Here is a 16,111-nt window from a genome sequence, read left to right as displayed (position 1 = left end):
TTGGGGAAAAAAGGTATATCGATAAAATGAAGCACCATCACAATCGAACCACAAAATATTTCGATCAAGGTGTATGAAGAGGAAAACATGTAGCTGATGAAGGAAGGAAAATGAGGATGGAAGTGTGAATGAATAGTGGAAACCAATATAAGAAGAAAACACCATCAATAAAAAAAAGTGGAAGTTCTAAGAGAAATGGGGAAAATGGTTGTAATAGAAAGATTGTAATGAATCACTTTTTACGATGAATGAATGAGAATAAGAAATGATGTATCCGGGGAAGGAAGGAAAATGAGAATAAAGTGTTAGAAATAGTGGAAAGTGGTTGGAGAGAGTGTTGAAAGTGGAGAAGTTTTGAAATTTGATAAATTTGAAATGGGACACTCGACAAGATTAAATTGTGAAAATTGTATCCATTTGTCAAATACTCATATATCATTTTTCTAATGTAAGATGTTGGAAAAGGTGAGGGCACATTATACAAAGTGGTGTCATGTTATAATAGTACTTATACATTTGATTAAATAAAATAATACATATGATCTATTTATGGGTGATAAACGGGCATGCCCGTAAACACTCACAAAAAATTTAAGCATAAAAGTGCGAGCATTATGTAGGGTGCGAAGAGTTTAAAATCTCGACTCTTCTAAAAAAATGAGACGGAGAGAGAGCAGACCTGCGCCCATTGTATATTTTTAACTTAAAAGTTGTAAAAATTATGATAATGTTTGTGTTTGCAAAAATCTATAAAAGAACGGAGCAGAACATAATAAACATATTAAAAGGTGCGTGGTTATAACCTTAATCCGCCCCGAATCCGATTTATCATATTTATGTACTTGTTATATACAAATCTAAATATATCAAAATACAAATATATCTATCTCTTCTATTAATAATTTAATTACTTAATTAAATTAATAAAAAACAATCAAAACCTAATTAACCAGCTAGAAACATAGTAATTAATCCCATTCAAAAATCACACATATGGCAAATTTAATGGATTAAAGAACTTATAAAAATAAATATAAAAGACACACGTGGAATTCTTTCTTTTATTTCTCTCTTTTTCATTTCTCAACAACGGTAACACGAAATTCAAATTTGAAGAATTCCACCGCTCACTCTTTCTCTCTCGCATCGGTCTTCCACATTCACCAACACCTACAACTATCTTTCACTATTACATGGATCCCATGGAACTCGCTGATCTTCGGAACGAGCCACAAACCCTAATTTCAGAACATCACGACTCAATAATGGAAGAGGCTGGTGATTCTTTGTTGGATTCAATGCTCTGCGATTCCAGTTCCAAACTCATTCCATCTGGGTTTACCAGATCTGAAAATGGAGGTCAGTCAGTTTATGGTTTTTAAGCTTCCATTTGAAACAAACACGCTTCTCAATTGAATTCGAAAGTTCTTCTATATGATCTCTCTACTTAGGATTGAATTATACCGTAAGTTAGGGTTAATTGTGGTTTTCGAATTCTGGTATATATTTGGTGAATTGTAAAATCGACTAGTTTGTAAATGAAATTCTAACATAAGCACACATGAATGTTCTCAGAATTATGACATGATTTAGATTCTATGTAGTACCAACATCTCTGAAAAAAAATGTTCGTGTCGGTGTACGAAACCGACCCTGACACTTGTGGTTACTAGACCCTGACACTTGTGGTTACTAAATGATTACCGGTGTATATGTGTCAGTGTCGGTGTCGAATGTATTTCCGGTGTCCGTGTTTCATAGCTTAGATTAATACTTCCCACATTAATTTGTTGAATTAAGTTTTTATTTCTAAGATATATCTTTTGAAGCAGATGAGTGTGTTATGTTTGTAAATGCGGGAGGGGATGCTTTAAATGAAGCAGCTGATGGAGTTAAGTTTCTGGGTGATATCTTTTTTGATGGTGGGAATGTTTTCCGCACCAACGAGCAAATAGTGGAAGGCGGAAATTACCCGTCTATATATCAGTCAGCTCGGGTGGGAAGTTTTTGTTATAGAATTGAGAACCTTCCTCCTGGACACTATCTTGTGGACCTTCATTTTGTGGAAATCATTAATGTAAATGGACCAAAAGGAATGAGGGTGTTCAATGTTTACATTCAAGACGAAAAGGCAAGCTTTTCTTTACTCAAACTAATTTTTCTTTTTTTAAGTTTTTGCATTTGAGAATCTTCTTAAAGTAATAGCTTGAACTCATTTTTTATTGAATTAATATGGCAGGTTCTATCCGAATTGGATATATATGCAGTTGTTGGAGTCAACAAGCCACTGCAATTGATAGATTCTAGGGCCACTGTGAAGGATGATGGGGTAATTCTCATAAGATTTGAAAGTTTAAATGGAAGCCCAGTTGTTAGTGGGATTTGCATTCGGAGAGCGTCAGGTACTTATTCATTGTTTCTATTGCTTGATTAAGTTTTCCATTGGCATTGATGTTAGTCAGCAATTTGTTCTCCACAACATTTTGTTAAACAGTTCCGCCAGTGATAAGTGATTTCATTCAATGTAACTACTGTGATGCGCAGATTGAAATCTCTTCATCTCAGGTTAGAGGTGAAAACTAGTTGATATGCGGCTGTTTGAAGTGCGAAGTATCATAGGCTGATAATATTTTGTTTTTCCTGCTTTTAATTGGAATGTTTCAGATCAAAGTCTTGCAGACAAAATCTACAGCAAGGTATCAGAATAAGATAAAGGAGCTCACGATGCAGTGCGAGCTCAAAGCAAATGAATGCTATGAGGCGTGGACGTCATTAACTGAAACAAGTAGGAAAATGGAAGAAGTCCAGACGGAGCTTGACCAAGTGACATTTATGTCACTCACTACTGGTATGTTTTGCAGGGTCTTCCAATGGAAAAAGTATGAAAAACAGTCTTTTACATAACTTTCTCAGCTTGGTTAATGAGATTTTCTGTCATGTATATGTAGGGACTTATAGATCTGATAATTTCATTTTCTATGAATAGCTTGTGGCAGTAATAAATTACAACAGTTAAACGTGCCTGTATATGAACAACATCACACATTCTAACCTTTTCAAACTTCAAATATTAATTTTATTGTCAATTTATCTGTCAGAACAAACTGTGGAGAAACTAGCCGAGAACTTGAGGAGTATTTCTATCAGGTATGAACTTGATAAGAAGAAATGGGCAGAAGCAATTACCAGTTTAGAGGAAAAAATAAAGGTAAATGACATAGGTTGATGTTTAAAGTTACTTTCATTTTTTATAATTCTCAGGAAGACATTGAGAATATCAACCCTAAATTTGTTTTGCAGTCGATGAAGAGTGATCAGGCTCAGCTTTCCCTGGAAGCACATGATTGTGTCGATTCAATCCCTGGATTAAATAAGATGGTTTTTGCCGTTCAAGAATTGGGTATGATTCAGTTACAGTATTTGATCTCCATTTTTCTTAGTTAAGAATGAAGAGTTTATTTAATTGAGTTTTGAAATAGTATGAATCGTGACAAGGGTATACAAATTATTTTCTGTATACAAATTGTTTTCTGCAGTTAAGCAGTGTGAAGATCTCAAAGTGAAGTATTACGAAGAGATGACAAAGAGAAAGAAGCTATTCAATGAAGTTCAAGAGGCTAAAGGTATGTTATCATGTTATTCTACCTATTACAATTAGACTTTGTTTCTATTTGAAAAGAATTATTGTAAATCAAATACATTGAATTCTTATGTGCTTCTGTTATGAATACATAGGGAACATTAGGGTTTTCTGCCGTTGTCGACCATTGAATAAGGTTGAAATGTCAGCTGGATGTACAACAGTTGTGGATTTTGATGCGGCAAAGGATGGATGCCTTGGAATTTTGACAACTGGCAGCTCTGCTAAAAAAACATTCAGATTTGACAGGGTTTATACACCAAAAGATGATCAAGGTAAGCGCAAAGTGTAATACAAGAAATGTTTGTTTGACCCATCATTAATCATTGTTTTCATAATTAGTTCACAATTCATTATTAATAATCACACAATTGGAAGTTTTCTAAAAGACAGTGTTTGCTTTGTTTAACAGTTGATGTTTTTGCTGATGCATCATCGATGGTAATCTCTGTGCTGGATGGCTACAATGTTTGTATCTTTGCTTACGGACAAACAGGAACAGGAAAAACGTTTACTATGGAAGGAATAGAGCAGAATCGAGGAGTCAATTACAGGACTCTTGAGCATTTGTTTAGAGTAAGTAAGGAAAGGAGTGAAACATTTTCATATGACATAGCCGTTAGTGTGCTTGAGGTTTATAATGAACAAATCAGAGACCTATTGGCTACAGGACCAGCATCAAAAAGGTATTCTCTATTGAGTCTGTCATTGATATTCCATTTGTGAGATAGTTTGGTATAGTAAAGTTTTGTCAAGCATGCTAGAATGTGCAACAGTACTAGTCTAAGTAGGAAACTCCAGTAAGCTGAAACGTATTCTGTTGGAATTGTTATCAGATTGGAGATAAAACAAAGTTCTGAAGGATATCATCATGTCCCTGGTGTCGTAGAAGCCAAGGTTGACAACATATGTGACGTGTGGAACGTACTGCAGACTGGGAGTAATGCTAGAGCAGTTGGAAGTAATAATGTTAATGAGCATAGTAGTCGATCTCATTGGTACCAAGCTCATGCATTTTTCCCTATTTCTTTCCAATTTCTTACCTTTTACTTCTACATTAATGTCAGTTTTTCTATTTCTATACTTACCAATAATCACTTGTTTCTTATTCAGCATGCTATGTATAATGGTAAAGACTAAAAATTTGATGAATGGTGAGTGTACCAAGAGCAAGCTTTGGCTTGTGGATTTGGCAGGTAGTGAGAGACTTGCAAAGACTGATGTGCAAGGGGAACGACTTAAGGAAGCACAGAATATTAATCGATCTCTTTCCGCTCTTGGAGATGTGATATCCTCTTTAGCTGCAAAAAGTAGTCACATTCCGTATAGGTATACCTGCCATTCTCTTGACTGTTACACATTTTGTTAATATGTAGATGTATATTTCAATGATGTTATTTTCTTTTGGATATTTCAGGAACTCTAAATTGACACATTTACTCCAAGACTCATTAGGTTTGTCTAGCTATTTCATGTTTTTGTTGTTCATTTTTGAGAAGTTAGATCTGGTTTCTGTAGTTATATTGGTAAAATATAACTAGACTCACTAGATTTGCTCAAGCTATTTCATGTTTTTGTTTGTTGTTCATTTTTGAGAAGTTAGATCTGGTTCCTGTAATTATATTGGTAAAATATGTTGCATATGTTTTGGTATCATTTTCCAGGAGGCGACTCAAAAACTTTGATGTTTGTACAAATAAGTCCATCAGATCAGGACGTAGGTGAGACTCTGAGCTCACTTAATTTTGCAACTAGAGTGAGGGGGGTTGAGTTAGGCCCTGTTAAGAAGCAAATTGACACTAGTGAACTTCAAAAGACAAAAGCACTGGTAGGCTGGTTATCCTTACTGGAACATATTAAATATATTTCACCATGCTTTTTATTAACAAATTATATATTGTTTCCTTTTACACTGGCATAGCTTGACAAAGCACGGAGTGAGTGCAGAAGTAAAGATGAATCTATGAAGAAACTAGAAGAGAGTTTGCAAACCATTGAAAGTAAGGCCAAAGGAAAGGATAATATCCACAGAAGTCTACAAGAAAAGATTAAAGAACTTGAAGGCCAGATTGAGCTCAAAACATCTATGCAAAACCAATCAGAGAAACAAATTTCTCAGTTATGTGAGAAGTTGAAGGGAAAAGAAGAAACCTGCTGTACACTCCAGCATAAGGTTGCTTTCTATTCAAGATTGTCATTTGGCATGTAGCTCATGTATTCATTTTTCAGTAATATTGGGTTGTGTGTAGCATGGTTTTGGTCTTATAGATATGAACTTAATGAACTTAGATTTTCATATAAGTTTTATAGGTTCTTTGCTTGGTTCATTCGAAATTATGTCTAACTAAACACTTGCTTCTTATGAAGGTCAAAGAGCTAGAGAAAAAAATAAAAGAACAGCTGCAGACGGAGACAGCCAATTTCCAACAAAAGGTTTGTAACACATTCAGATGATGGCTTCCTACGCACTTCTCTAATTCTATATACTTGCCTAAACCTTAGCATAAAGGACACACATCATCAAAAGATGAACATATTGGAGAAAAGTTTATATCCTTCTTTGTTTGACTGGCCAATTAGTTTAGTTCAAGGAAGATCTAAGTTCTTGTACGTTATGCAGGTTTGGGATCTAGAAAAGAAGCTGAAAGATCAGTTTCAAGGGTCTGAGTCTGAATCTTCCTTACTTAAAGATAAGGTTGTCAATCACTAGAGCTGCTCCTTTACTACGGTATTCTGGTTCTATGTTGATTAGATATTTTCAGTGACCTCTTTTTAATTTCAATGCTCCCTATTCTTCAGATCATGGAGCTTGAGAGAAAACTGAAAGAGGAGCAGAACTCAGAGTCCATGCTTAAACAACAGGTACTGATTTGTTTCTGTTACACACCACATTTTAAATGTTGTTTTGATAACAGTCACATTTGCAACCTTATCCTGAATGAAGGAAAGTAATAGTAATAATAGCCTAATTTGTCCAACTCCCTTCCCTCCTTACATTGGAAGAGGAGCACCATGTTTAATTTATACCATTTTATGTCTCTGGCATCTGTTGAGTGAGTTGTTTCATTTATATTAATTAATAATTCATGTGGCAATATGTCATGGCAGATGAAGGAACTAGAGGAGAAATACACAGAGCGAGAACAACAGTGGCAGCAAACTCACCTAGTTGAAGCAGTAAAAGTGGTGGCCACACCTGAAATAGTTAGAAGCCACGCAAATGACGAATGTCCAAATGAGATTGAGGCTCGCATTTTACGTAGTTCAAACTCGGTAAACCGCCCGATAAATCAAAGTTCTGCTTTCTTAAAAGGGAATGATTCTACTCAACAGATGAGAAACAAAAGGCAATTCAGAAGCAACGAAGTTGAGAACCATTATTCCATGCCACGGACCTCTTTACACGATAGAAAAATCACAAGGAAATCTGAGCCACCTAAAATTGTAAGGACTGGTAGGCTAGCAACCAAACCGCCCGTTATTACCAATCAAGCTCCTGTGTCTCATAAGAGAGCTAGCACAAGCAGAGATCAGGCTCAAGGAGTTAAAGAGAGGGACAGTAAGAAGAAAATATGGTCATGATAGAAGCATATCTCATGCAACGACTGATAATTGGATATTTATGTGTAAGTTTTACTAGAAATTGATTGAATGTGTGTGTTTAGAAAATACAGTATATGCAGCTATAATTGGAAATTATTATGTTAAGGCTCGACCTGACAGTGAGCCTGCTGCCAATCAGCCAGCAGTTGCTGGCTTAGATTGCAAAGATGCACAAGAATTTCAGTTGTATTCTCACATTTATGTGTTTAGTTGCTTTCATAAACTTTCAATTTACAGTTGCACTGCTAATAGCGTGGGTATTTCAAAAATTAACTCAGCAACTGTTACATTTCTACAGAGTTAACTAGACAGCAAATCACAGGGCAGAGCTGTTGCCAGCATAGAATATTCATCCTTTCAAAGACGATTAACACTATTTCTCAGGCTTCTAAATTCTCCAATGTTCCTTAACAGAGTAGAAGAGAGAGGTACTAAGAATTTTAGTAGCCACATGTTTGATCAAATAAATTATTCACCAAATGATCATTCAAACATTTGTTAGGAAGCAACAACTAATCGACTTTCAAGTGTGTCAGATGAGGTCCAATGGGATTTAGCTTTGTAAAGTGTCTGCAATCATATTTTTAACAGCCTGCAAAACATTCATGCTACGTAACAATTTATATTTTCGCAAATTTATGTTAACTAAACGCAACTTCATCACCATAGACTCTCGGTAGTTGCTGCATGAAAAATATAAGTAATGTTTAAGTGTCCATTTCTCATCCAAAAAGTCTTAGCATGCTGTATCCTAAACATATAATCTTTCACTAGAAGAGAAGTAATCTTCCACAAAGGGCTGTGAATTTGAATCATGAAGCCGAGATGTCTTTCTCAAGATGTTTAATGCATGAATGGGAGACAGATATGTACCATGTATTTATTCAAACAAACAATTTAAAGCTTGCTTTTTTTCCCCAACTTTGTTTGAATTGGAATTGCAGTGTAATTAACAAGTACATGTTAGTAATTGGACTACTATGTAATGCTTTTGGGCCTATATAATGCATGCTCCTTAACGAGAGTGGTTGTTGTTTCCATTCTTAATGGTGACGCGACACTCTTATGAAATTCGAAAATGTCTTAAGTTAACTTACTGACACACCTAACACACACCAAAACATTTTGTAAAAGTTAACTTTCAGACTAGCTCCTCAACATATTTTGAATTCATGATAGTGTGTTTATTGAAGTGCCGCGAAAAATATAGAGTCGCCACCGAATTTTATTTATTCCAAAGGAAAGGGAAAATAGTGATAAAACCCCAAATGAGAGAAATGGTCTCGCAACCAAGAGCGGATTCGGAAGTCGGTTATGCAAGGGGAAGGTATTAGCACCCCTCACATCCATGGTACTCCATGGGAACCACTTGCTCGTATCAAATGCGTATGGATGTTGTTTATCTGTAAGTTGCTTGCTATCGGGAGTGAGATGAAATAATAAGGTGAGGAGAGAAAATAAGTTTTAAGTTAGTGTGCTCGCCAAGGATTTGGGCCCTCGTGCCTACGTATCCCCATACGTGCAATAGGGAAGTCAGAGCTTTATAGTTCGGCTCACAAACGAAACATTTGTTTGGTTGTTTTTACTCAACAGTATTAACGTTTGCACGTAATGTTCACTTGCTTGTATACTCTATCATTGGAGCGGAAAGTATTTGCTTGTTTGTGGTAAAGTCGATACGCTTGGTTCGCACTCTAGCAGTTAAACATTACTTGCTCGCACATGGATGCTTAAGCTTCTTTCACGGTAGAACGGAAGTAACACGTCCTTATTGAAAGGTTTTGAAGAGAAATCCCTAAGGCAAAAGATGATTTGATTTGTTGTGATCGATTTTATGTACGGAGACAAGCATTAGACCCTTGGCTAGATACAGTAAACGGTCCAATAACTTGGGAGTTGAGAGGACAATGTTGTCCTAACCACTCTTTTTCATCCAAAACAGAGATTTGAATTGTGAAAAGAGTTTGGCAAGTCTAATCAATGGAAATTATAGGGCGACAAGTATCTGACCCTTGACTAAGTACGGTCAACGATCAGAGTACTTGGGAATTGAGAGGATAATGAAGTCCTAACTACTCTTTTTCTCCCTCATAGCACCTAGATCTAACTTGTTTGAATCATTAGATGTTTTAAGGGGGAAAGTCAAGTGTTAGGTCCTCAGGCTAGGTACGGCCGACAACTCAATTACTTGAATGTTGTGTACAAACACGTACACCCCATTTCGCATTCCAATTTGTTATGAAAATGTCTTGAAAAAGGAACTTGACATTGGATCAAGTGTTTGATTTTATTATGAAAAGAGTGTGTGAAGAATGGAGGTGAGAGATGGAATAAGGGTGAGAAGAGAATGGAGAAGAGATGATAGAATGGATCATGGAGTGAATGAGAGATACTTGACGTTGGATAAAGTATCCATGTTGCAATGGTGTGAGTTTTATTCGAAAAACAACTTGACGTTGAATCAAGTACCTTTTGTTTCTTTTGAAATGCTTTGTTTATTGTTTTGTATTTTATCTTGGTTATTAGCATGCATGGTGAACTAACTAGAAAGCAATAAATCTAAACTATTACATGACTATGGGATGAGGAAACATTTGACCTATAATTGGGGGATGGATCCACACAATACAACATACATGGGAATGGAAAGAATACAAGTTACAAACTATTAACTATATACCATGCCTAAAGCATACAAGTGACATGGTATTTCAAACAATACAAAGTTATTGAATGAGAATGAAATAGTTAGGAGCATGGCTAGCTAGGAGTGAACTTTGAATCTCGAAGTCAACATGTGGACACAAAACAACAAACAAGTTAGCATGAGATTAAGTCAAGTGAATTAGAATGATGCAACAATATGTAAGCATGCTCAATGGTTAAAATCGATTCAAAAGGAAATGGATTAATTAATGAAAAACAATCAAAGATCTATCATGTGATCATGGCAAATGAGATAGGTACACAAGACATTCATTATTTAAATTGAAATGGGATTTTTCAATTTAATCAAAATGATCATAAATCAAAGGAATCGATTAAATGTCAAACTAAAGTGAACATTAATTCTAAAGGTTAAATCTACCCAAACATGAATTAGGATCAAAATTAATCAAATCGAAAATTCACAATCCAAACTCAAGCATTAAATCTACCTACATGGACATGGAAATCATCATACAAAGGTAAAATCGAATGAGAAATTAATCTAAGGTTTAGTCATGGTGAAATCAATATCTAACTATATTAATCCACACAAAATCCACAAAAATGAAATAACCAAAATCTAATGATTAAAACCTAATCATGGCATGATTAATCAATCATGAATTAATTCTGGAAAATTCTGGAGAAAAATTAAATCTAATCTAAAGAATTTGATTAAACCTAATCTAATCCTAATTAAACTTGAATTAGGCTAATTACACACTAAAAGCATGAATTAATTTCTAATTCCTAAAATCAAGAACTTTGGTAATTCTACCCTGGATTAAAAGTCCAACGCCAAGATTAACAAGGAAAAAATTTGGAATTAGCAATCTAATCAAGGGCTAATTATAGATTAAAGAAGAATTAAGAACCAATATGAATATGGGCCATGGGGGTGAGCAATCTAGAAAAATTACTCGGGCCAGTGAAACATTGGACAAAAGCCCAAACCATCAAAGCCCTCATCCGGATCCGCCAAAAGACCTCCAAGAACGGGTTTGACGTAAATCAAACCTCATTCTTCACGTTCGATAATTCGCGACCTCGACGGTACGCGCAGTATTTTGCGAATGGATCCGGCCGTGGCGCAACGAAATCGGCACATTTCAAAGTCCCAGAAACAGATTCTGAGATTGACTCACCGATTCAAAATTCCATTTGTTCGTCCTCGTGCGTGTGCGGAATTGAAGTAAACAGAATTGATGCAAAGCAAATGAAACTTACCGATGTGAAGTTTCAACGCGAAGATTCCTAAGTTCTAATCTTCTTCTTCAGTCATGCTCCGTTGTTGTCGTTCGTCGGTTCCGTCACGTTGTCGAATCATTATGGTGTGCGGTGAAGATGTGATGAAAACGTTAATGCGTCGCAATTGAGAAATCCCTGGTATGCCCTTCTCAAATCTTTTCTTTCGTTTTCTATTTTTGGTTTCGATCTATGCCACAATCTTCTTCTCAATTTTCCTTCTTCTGTCTTCTACTTAGTTCCGTTCTAGTTCTGTTGCCTGAGGTGTGTGTGTTGTTGAGAGGTTGTTTTGGTATGAAATTTTGTTATGGAGTTGATTGGAGGGTTGGGGGTGAAGAAGTTTTGTAGTTCTCTTTGCTGCAGGTTCTTGGAGAGAACAGTTGAGACGAAAACTGAAGATGAATTCAGTTCTGTGGGTTCAAGGGAAGCGATTTTGGTTAGGTTCTATGGAGAGAGGTTGGAGGAAGTTGGTTGATGAAAGGTTAAGGGTGGGTGAAGGATTGAGGGAGAGAGTGACAGTGGAGGGTGAGGTTCCATTGGAGGTTTGTTGCAGGAAGTTAGAATGGAGGGTTTTGTGTGAGAAGAAGTTGTTAGAGGGTGTGAAGAGTGTGATAGAGGATGGTTGAAGAAGAGGTTATGGAGGATGAAGTTGTGGTTGTGAATTGAAGATGGAGGGTGGTTGAGGAAGAAGCTTTGATAGGAATGAATAGGTTCTTATATGGTGGTAGGAAAATTGGTTAGAATTTAAGAATTTCGCTTATTCGGTTAGTGGTTTCGGTTACGGTTCTGTTATAACAGTTGGTATACTTCCGTTTGAAACTTCTTTTTCTGTTAGAACTTTCTTCTGTTTTCTTTTCATAGTTGGATATTGTGGTTTGGTTGCAATGGTGGAACTGAATCATAAGTTAAACATATTCCTTCAACTTCAACTTTTTGCAGGTAGTTTCTGGGATTTTATGCCGTTGCCGTTTGATGCTTCGGACTGTTGGATCGGTTTTGGATTGCAGCTGTTGGAGTATTGCTGCAGTGTGGCTGCGGTTTCGTTGCATTACCGACAGTGGTGTTGTGAGTTTGGCGTGAACGCTATGGCAGCAACTTTCTCCACCGTGTTCTGTTTTCACCTTGCAGCTTTTTTTTTTCAATTGCATTTATTTTCTTCATTATTTTTGTCTCATCTGTTGTTATGAATCAATGCTTGAGTTTTATATTATGTACATATGCTGCTGGTTCGCCATTTGGATTACCGCACATGTACTTCGCCTCGTGTTTCTCCTTTTCCTTTTTCCTTATGGTATTGTAATAATAGATATGGATTTATGGGTTGTAATTAAATTGGATATTATTATGAAAATGGGTTATTGGTTTATTGAAAAGTTAGGTTTTAAATTATTAACTGATTTGGAATTACAAGTGGATAGAATAATTGGATTTTGGGCTCATGCATCTTTTACTAACAAATGTGAGTGAGTGGGCTTATGTGGGAAAAGAAAAGAGAATTCTAAAATGATTTAAATTCTAACATTAAATCGAGACCAAAAGCTCAACTCTAAAATGACGAAATGACTTCCAAAATTAATCAAAAGTCTAAAAAATCAATTCTGAAAAATATTATGACATAATGTTGACTGTAATGACAACACACAATGGACTGGTGAATCTAACCGATACGACTTGTAAATTGGATTGAACCATGGTTGAATGAAGGAATGAACGTGTTAATGCAACAAGAAAACGTGTAATCAGGAACCACACGGTTGACCAAGAATGATCATGGATCCAAGAATAAAATGAGGCATGCAATCATATGGCCACCTGATTAACAAAGTACGTGGCAAATCCTGATGATCCACCTCAAATTACCGCTAAGTCTTGGTATCCACATGGTGCAAGCACAAAGCCATGAATCCAAGTTACATGTATCCTTGTGTTGAACCATACTTATTCAAATGAAATGAATGTATGAAGATGATATGCAAATGTTCGGGGTTAGTGACCTATATGAACTTGTGAAGGATAGGGTGAATTTTGGGGTATGACATTTATGTCACAACTTAATTGAGAATATGGATGTTAAGTTCCAAACTAACCTACAAGACAGTAAGTTTCTCTCACGGACATTAGGTTTGTTATAGATTTGACATATTTTAATAAATATTAAATTTTCAACCATTTATATAAAGTATGCATAACTGTTAAAGTAATGAGGTGTTTGAGGGACCTCTTGAAAAAACATCAAGAACGACAACAATAGGTTCAACATGTAGGACATTCGAGGGCTTCTGGGGCAGCAACAAGGAACACATGCCTCTGGGAAGACGGTGTCGGAAACACGTGAACTCGGGAAGAGGATGCTTCTGCATCAAATGAAGTGACACCAACGATGCATGCTGGACCACTCTACCATGTCTCAATCTTTTTTTATTGTCAAATAAGTCAAACCCAAGGGATAGAACAAGCAACATCAAGCAAATTCTGCATATCAGGAAAACCCGATAGTTAACTTTCGTAATCTGGAAGTTAACTTCTGTACCACACGAAATCAAAAGGACACTAATTGGTTGAATTTTAAGTTCCGAATTTTAGGATTTAATAAAAGTCAAGAGCACTCAATTACAATCTTTGAGGTGTGAATTTGAAGTTCTTGCTATGAAAAACAATGAACCGATGGATGAGAACTTTGCTCAAACTTATGTGATCGCAAATCACATGAAGGCTCGTGAGAAGATGGATCAAATCTTTATTGTTAAGAAGATTCTTAGGTCTATGACTTCAAGATTCAACTATGTTGTTTGCTTAAATTGAGAAATCCAATGACATGACCACCTTATCAATTGATGAACTACAAAGTAGTCTATTAGTACATGAACAACACACAAGGTGTCATTGAGAGGAGAGGAAAACTCTCAAAATGGCCAATGGTGGTCGTGGATATACTCGAGGTAAGGGGTATTTCTCACGTGGTTTTGGTAGGGGGAGATAGAGAAAAGAACTTGTGCAGTGTTACAAGTGTCATAAGTTGAGACAATATTAGAACAAATGTCTCAATTGAGAGGAAAGTGTCAACTATGTCGAATTTGATGATGATTGATAACACTGAAACACACCACATATTTTGCTCAATTTGCATATGTTTTACTGTCGTTTTGATTTCATTTATAGTATTATGGTGGTATTTTGTCTGGATTTCAGGTACTTAACCATCCGGAATTCGTACGCGAAGAAACGAGGCAAATCAGATGGAAAACGGAGAAAAATGCACATTTTGCACTTACGACGACCAACATGGAGATCACCATAGAGCTAGCCACGATGTGACAAAGATCAAGTTCCCGTGTTTTGTGAAGGTGGCGTTTTCCACAAGGAATATGGCGACCTCCATCCCCTATAAGAGTGAAGCGGTCAAAGGGCTAAAGCATTCTTCCCCACTTCCCATTTTTTCTCTCACACGAATTTAGCCACATTTACTTGGTATCCAGGGTTTTGCAACATTATATATAGAGGTTGAATTTCACATTTTAAGGTATCCAAGGTTAGTAGAACTTAAGTCATATATTCATATTTTTGAGAGATTTAATTCTTCACATCGGAGGGTTATCACATTACGGTTGTTATTGAGTTTGTATCACTTTATTTTGGAGCATTTTTAGTTTTATCTTGCAAGCATTTATTTTCCCGTTCAAGTTTTCCTTCGATTTATTTTTGTACCAGATTCAAGACTCCGTTTGGAGCAGGTTCTTATTATTATCAGCTTTATTTATTTGTTTTGTCTATTTACTTCTTATTATCAATATTTTTTTTTTATTCATTTACGTTATATGCTCGTTATTTTTATTGCCTTACCTTAAATTCAAAGTTAAATTTATTTCACTACATGTTCAGAATTTTAATTGATTAACTTGTTATGTTTAATTTGCAACCCCTCCTTTCATTGTTTACTATGACAATGTCTAACTAATCTACCGGTGCTGGAATGTGAGGATCGTCGATTCGACGATACTTGATCTGTTATTTCTTTAGGATTACTATCATGTCTGTTTTGGTTTTATCTCAATTTTTCAGAAATTAAATTGGTCAAATTACTACGAGAGTAGGACCATAGATACGCCGGGTAAGATCGAAAGACGTCTGATACCTGAGATAAAATTGTTAAGTTTTTGACTAATAAACACTGCGAGAGCACTTTGTTAATTAGTTAGGAGAGGTTGATATTTCTAGAAAGTGATATTAAAACTATTTCCGAACGCGTTTATAAGTTTAGATTGATAGATTGACCATTAGGTCTCTGTGGACTTGACAACCTTTTATATTACTCGGATACACTTCGTATACTTGCAGAAAACACCCATCAATGATGATGATGAAGAAATACTTCCCATTGCTCAAGAAGGCTTAAGCTCTAGTGGTTCTGGTATTTAAGAAGTTTTGTTTCTTGGATTTCATTGTAACAATCACATGGTGGGAAATAAAAATTGGTTGTTTGACTTTGATCATCAATTTCATGAATCTGTCAAGAAAATAGATTACTAAAAATGTTAGTCATGGGAAAAAGAAGCCTGAAACTACACATTGGAAGATTAATTCACGTGGTGACTGAATTTTCATGTCTCAGATACCTCAAGAGTTATGAATTTGTTGCTTGTCTATTTAGATTTTGGTATTGATTTTTATGTCATTGAGTCTTCTAATCGATTACGCATTTTTGAGTTGAGTTTTAGATCCGTATTATTAGCACACATATATCAAAGTGTTTGATTATAGCTTAAGAAATATGATTGAAATCAATCTATTAAGTTTTTTAATAAATAAATATGCTTGAGAATGATTCAAGTAGTGACCATTGTATAATCTCAAAAATCCTTTGAAAATTTGTGAAAAAGAGATTCTACCTCTATGACTCGAATTACACACTCGATT

At 35.7% G+C, this 16,111-nt stretch overlaps 1 protein-coding gene and 1 long non-coding RNA gene across 2 annotated transcripts; both read left to right on the top strand.

Annotated features, from left to right (window-relative positions):
- The first annotated feature begins 1,069 nt into the window (after positions 1-1,069).
- LOC127118953 (kinesin-like protein KIN-14R) lies at positions 1,070-8,164 on the top strand. The gene is made up of 20 exons (XM_051049181.1): positions 1,070-1,359; positions 1,833-2,131; positions 2,240-2,402; positions 2,495-2,565; positions 2,665-2,848; positions 3,099-3,208; positions 3,301-3,400; positions 3,537-3,623; positions 3,736-3,915; positions 4,053-4,326; positions 4,477-4,638; positions 4,754-4,969; positions 5,058-5,095; positions 5,305-5,468; positions 5,562-5,813; positions 6,008-6,073; positions 6,261-6,335; positions 6,440-6,502; positions 6,749-7,266; positions 7,542-8,164. The coding sequence occupies exons 1-19, from the start codon at positions 1,194-1,196 to the stop codon at positions 7,220-7,222; spliced, it is 3,144 nt and encodes a 1,047-aa protein (XP_050905138.1). The 5' UTR covers positions 1,070-1,193; the 3' UTR covers positions 7,223-7,266; positions 7,542-8,164.
- Positions 8,165-10,819: 2,655 nt separating this feature from the next.
- On the top strand, positions 10,820-12,590 carry LOC127118952 (uncharacterized). The gene is made up of 2 exons (XR_007802464.1): positions 10,820-11,338; positions 12,137-12,590. It is a non-coding gene; the product is annotated as an uncharacterized LOC127118952 (long non-coding RNA).
- Positions 12,591-16,111: the final 3,521 nt, after the last annotated feature.

Source organism: Lathyrus oleraceus, chromosome 2 (assembly GCF_024323335.1).
Source record: "Lathyrus oleraceus cultivar Zhongwan6 chromosome 2, CAAS_Psat_ZW6_1.0, whole genome shotgun sequence".
Lineage (NCBI taxonomy): Eukaryota > Viridiplantae > Streptophyta > Magnoliopsida > Fabales > Fabaceae > Lathyrus > Lathyrus oleraceus.
Note: the sequence above shows the minus strand (reverse complement) of the source record. Positions and strands in the feature narration are given on the sequence as shown.